The sequence below is a fragment of the Giardia duodenalis genome (assembly GCF_000002435.2).
Source record: "Giardia duodenalis strain WB C6 chromosome Unknown tig00000011, whole genome shotgun sequence".
Classification (NCBI taxonomy): Eukaryota; Fornicata; order Diplomonadida; family Hexamitidae; genus Giardia; species Giardia duodenalis.
This window is the reverse complement of record NW_024037081.1, coordinates 17,920-22,518: the sequence shown is the minus strand read 5'-3', so window position 1 is coordinate 22,518 and position 4,599 is coordinate 17,920. Positions and strand designations below refer to the sequence as shown.

General features: G+C 67.0%; 1 protein-coding gene across 1 annotated transcript; it reads right to left on the bottom strand.

Moving 5' to 3' along the window:
- Positions 1–518: 518 nt before the first annotated feature.
- On the bottom strand, positions 519–3,848 carry GL50803_0060547 (putative Reverse transcriptase/endonuclease; the record flags this gene model as incomplete). The annotated part of the gene is made up of 1 exon (XM_038046221.1): positions 519–3,848. One exon carries the CDS (start codon positions 3,846–3,848, stop codon positions 519–521), a length of 3,330 nt encoding a protein of 1,109 aa, XP_037901529.1.
- Positions 3,849–4,599: the final 751 nt, after the last annotated feature.

Below are 4,599 nucleotides of genomic sequence, written 5' to 3'. Positions count from 1 at the left end.
CCTCTCCAGGGGGCACCGGGGCGCTGCAGCAGAGGGATGGCCCGAGCCAGGGCTGTTGCCGCCCCGGACCGGAGGCGGCCACTGGCGGGCAGTTCCATGGGGGATCAGCACGGCGCGGTGCGATGGTACGAATGACACACGGGGCTAGCCTCTTCCCCAGCACCAGCTCGCCAGACTCAGCACCCAAGGACCGCCGCTGCCCGGGAGGACAGACAGACGAACACCGGGCTGCGGCGTGGGCAGATGACGAGTCCATCGAGGAAAGTGCCCAAACGTAGGCAGGGCGGGTGTCTGGCCATCCAGGGGGGCGTCCGGCCTGGCCGGCCTGGTCGAGTGTGTATGGCATCGCGGCTAGGCATCTATCGCACCGTGTCTGGACGTGATGCACACCCGAATGATAGGGGCAAGAGGCCTCGGGTGCGAGCGAGGAGTACCAGGGGAGACAGCTCGGCACGCAGGCCCAGGGTCCGTTCGCGCTGTGGGGCAGCGACAGCGGGCAGGGTGCCCAAGCATGACCACTAGCGCCCCGTGTCGATGCGTTTGAAGGGGTAGAAGCCATCAGGGGCATGCGGCTTGGGAGGACCGACGCGCTTGAAGAAGGACGGCAGGGCCTTGTGCACCGGCTCGGGTGCTCCTGCATCGTCGGGGCTGTCGTCATCCAGTGGAGGCGGGGAGGGGGCCCTTGAGCACATGAAGGGGTCTGGGCGTTCGTTTGCATCCGGCTGTGCGGGGTGATCGGTGCCCCAGGTGATCGAGGAGGAGACCTCAGCAGGACCCCAGGGAGGAGGGACTGCCGCATCAGGATGCTGGCTGAGATCGGCCATGATCTCTACGGAGGGCGACGTGCCAGGGCTCCACATGGCAGGGGTGAGGGGAGTAGGAGGAGTAGCCCGAGCCTCGTTGGGAGCCGGTTCCGGCAGGGATACTGCAGGGGCGGGGCGGTGCACCGGCCTCTCCACTCGCAGCCCAGCGTACAGGAGGGCCGACAGCCTGTAGTGCCAGAGGATGACCTGCGCCGCCTCCTGCATGAAGCGCGCAAGGTCCACGCCGGCGAACGCGAGTCCGGCCGCAGACAGGTGGTGCAGGACGCCGTCAGCACCGACCACGACGGGGAGGATGTGGGCCGCCCGCCCCTGGAGCACGAGGGGGCGATACTTGGCGGCCTTCAGGGCATAGGACCGCTCCAGCCTCCACGGGACAGTGACCACCAAGTCCCCGAAGCCCCCACCGATGACAAGGTCAGGCTGGAGGTGATCCACTGGGATCGTGGGATTGCGCACAACAGACCCAGCGCGACCGCGGGAGCACGCGAGCAGGGCGTCCAGAATCTTGTCGTGCCGCGCCACGTGAATCCCGTTAATGGCCTTGCACACCAGATGGTGCCTGGGAAGGAAGGGCTGCTTGCAGTGGCAGCACGTGCCCATCGGCCGGCCCCGCTGGTACCTCCCCGCCAAGCAGTCCCCTATGAACAGGACCTGCGTGTTGTCCAGGGGTGCGCAGCCCAGCAATGCGAGCGGCAGGAAGGATCGGAGCGCGGCCGTGTCCTGCAGGCGCTTCTTCCTCAGCTCGCGGAAGACGCCCGCCTTCATGTCCTGGCGCTGCCTGTGCATCTCGTCGTAGTAGTGATGGGGCAGCACCAGTCCGAGGCCGTACTTCGCGCGGGGCGTCAGAGCAAGGGTCTTCGCAAGGGGTTCGGGGATCTCCAGAAGGGTCGCGACCTCCTCCACTATCTGCGCATCGACGTCGGCATAGGGGGACGGGCCCGGGTAGTCGTCAACAAGGGGTCCATAGTTAACTGCAGGGACGACGCAGGCAGACAGGAGCCTGAGGCGGTCGTGGAGTGAGAGACCCGAAGCACGGAGGACGGCGAGATGCTCGTGGAGCCGGCGGGCCGATGTCTGCGCGAGGTTGAAGGAGGAGTGCTTGAGCACGCGGGTGCCCATGAAGGAGATCGCCCCGGCCTGGGTCGAGGAGCACTTCGAGAGCTCGACCGTGAGCCCTATGCGGGAGAGGGCAGACTGCGCGTCACTCTTCACGGTATCTATGGGAATCGCCTCCTCTGACGCAATGACGAGGTCGTCGGCGTATGCAACGACCTTGTACTGGCCGAGGTACGTCTCCACCGGCCAGACAAGGCTCTGGCAGAACATCGCCATGGACAGCGGGTCCCCCTGTGGCACGCCCGCTGGGACCGCGGGGAGGTCCGAGGAGTGCCGAGCCGCGAGGAACGACTCAATGTACGCGACGGTCGGCTGGACCACCCCTGCCCGGCGGAGCGCAAAGAGGATGACGGAATGCGGGACGCTGTTGAAGGCATTCCGCACATCCACCGTGAGCAGGTGGTGTGTCCTCTTCAGCTCCTCGGCCGCGCGGATCGCCTTCATCTGGGCGAGGTGCTCAAAGGCCAGCTGCCACGCCGGGAGCTTGCGGAGCGCGGGAGTCCGACGCAGGAGCAAGCGGTGGAAGGCGACCAGAAGCGTCTCCTGCACTGCGATAGGGCGCCATCGGCCGCCAGACTTGGGCAGAAGCTTCAGCCTGAACTCGCACAGGGGCTGGAGCTGGGCCCAGTTCCTGCTGGAGAAGAGGGTCGTCAGGACAGAGGTGAAGAGCTCCGCAGCCCCGGCGGCCCCACAAAGGTGCAGGAGGTGAGGCTTCCCCAGCCCAGAGGGTCCGGCCGCGACAGGCCTCATCGCCTGCAGCTCCTTCAGCAGCGCCTTGGCCGTTATCTTGGGCGACGGGCCGAGCACGTGATGGACGGGGGGCAGAGAGACAGGCATGGGGCGCGGGTGGAGCTCATGGACAATCGCTTCCCGCTCCTTGCCCTGGGGCTCGGGGACCCTGGCGGCAGAGGACGTCTCGCTCAACAGCGCCTGCCATGCCCGGCCGAGCAGCCCCTTCCGGAGAAGCGACTGCGCCGGGGGGAGCCGTCCAGAGCCCTCCATGCGGCGGCACGTCGAGAGGAAGCGCGCTAGGGCCTCTACAGGAGGAAGGCGCCCCGCCATCTCTGTGAATACGTCAGTGAGGAGGCGAAGCAGCTCAGGGGACGGGCTGCCACTAGGCACCCCGATGCGCTCGGGGACTGTGGCGTCGAGCGGGAGGTAGTGGCCGAGCCTGGCGATATGGGCCTTCAGCCCCCTCTCCGTTTTGTATCGGGCCCGGCACATGCTGCATGCATACGGGAACACAGGGTCCGGCGTTGGCGAGGGAGAGGGCTCGGCGGCTGCAGGTGGAGGGGCAGACCCCGACAGCGGAGAAGGGCTGCGCGACGGAGAAGGTGAACCGGGAGGCGGATGGTGCATCCCGATGTGGACATCGATCGCCGCAGAGTCAGGCAGCACCTCTCCGCAGCGCTCGCAGACAGTCGTACGGCCCCCAGGAGCAGGCAGGTCTGCGCCCCGGGCCTCCTGCTCGTCCGTGATGGACGGGGAGTTGTCGTGGCCCAGGTCGTATGGGAGGCCGTCGTCGGGAATCGGGAGGGGCTCCTGGCCACAGGGCAGAAGGTCGTTCGACAGGCAGGGAGGAGAGGCGTCCCGGGCCACCGAGGCCCCGGAGCCCTGTAAGCCATGGACAGGAGAAGACTCATTGGGAGAGTTGTCCGTGGCGGAACGGCTGTTGCCAGGCCCAGGCTGGGGGGATGGGGGCCCGTGGGAGCCGCAGAGGGGCTCGCAAGAGGAAGGCCGGGCCATGGCGGTCGTCGAGGCATCGTTGCCGTCACCCAGCGTCATAGGATCGGGAGTGCCCCTAGGTAGGGGCCTGTGGGAGTCGGTTGGAGCGTGGTTGGGAGGCTCTGGGCCTGAGGAAGCCCCGATCTCCGTGGTTCCCGAAGGCGCGGAAAGGGCGGAACGCATGGTTTTTTTTTTTTTTTTAGGGGCGGTTTACTACGTAATATGCGCGCAAGGCGGTAAGGACATTGGAGGGGAGGCAGCCTCACGACGGAGGGGAAGGGCCCGCCCGGGGCGCCCAGCCCCCGTGCCCGCGTGGTCTCGCGGCGGGGGCGCGGCCAGGGGGGCCTTCTCCCCAGCTCCAGGGGTATGCTCCTGTGCGCGGGGGCGCGCGGGTCACGGCCAGGGGGGCCAGGCGCTGCAGGCTGTGTGTTAGTGGATCCGCGGAGAGGGCGGCCTGCGGTGTTAGGGCATAGCGGCATGCAGACATACAGGCCCGAGGGAGGCGTGCCATGTGAGGGGGAGTGGTAGGGGGGCATCCTGGAGGATCGATGGCGAAGGTGCCGATCCTCCTCCGTGGCGGCGCAGGAGTCCTGGATGAGACGTGATGGCGTGGGTGCTTGGCCTTTGCTCGAGCGCATGGTGTGGGTGGACCGATTCCCCGCATCCTCCAGGCCCTGCGGGGGCGGTCTTCAGGCCCAAATTCTGGATTTTGGAAAAAATAAAATCCACCATGAGCGTCGCCCCGGCGCAACCAGCAGGCCCTGGGCCGCGGAAACAAAGAGACAAATAGCCCGTGGACCAAGAAGAGTGCAGGCCTGTTTGGGGGGTAGAAGACGACGCGTCGGGCCAGAAACCCAGGGATCCAGGATTCCAGTCAAAGGCAGGCCTACAGACCGGCCCACTGCACCGCGCACATACGCGAGGCACCATAATG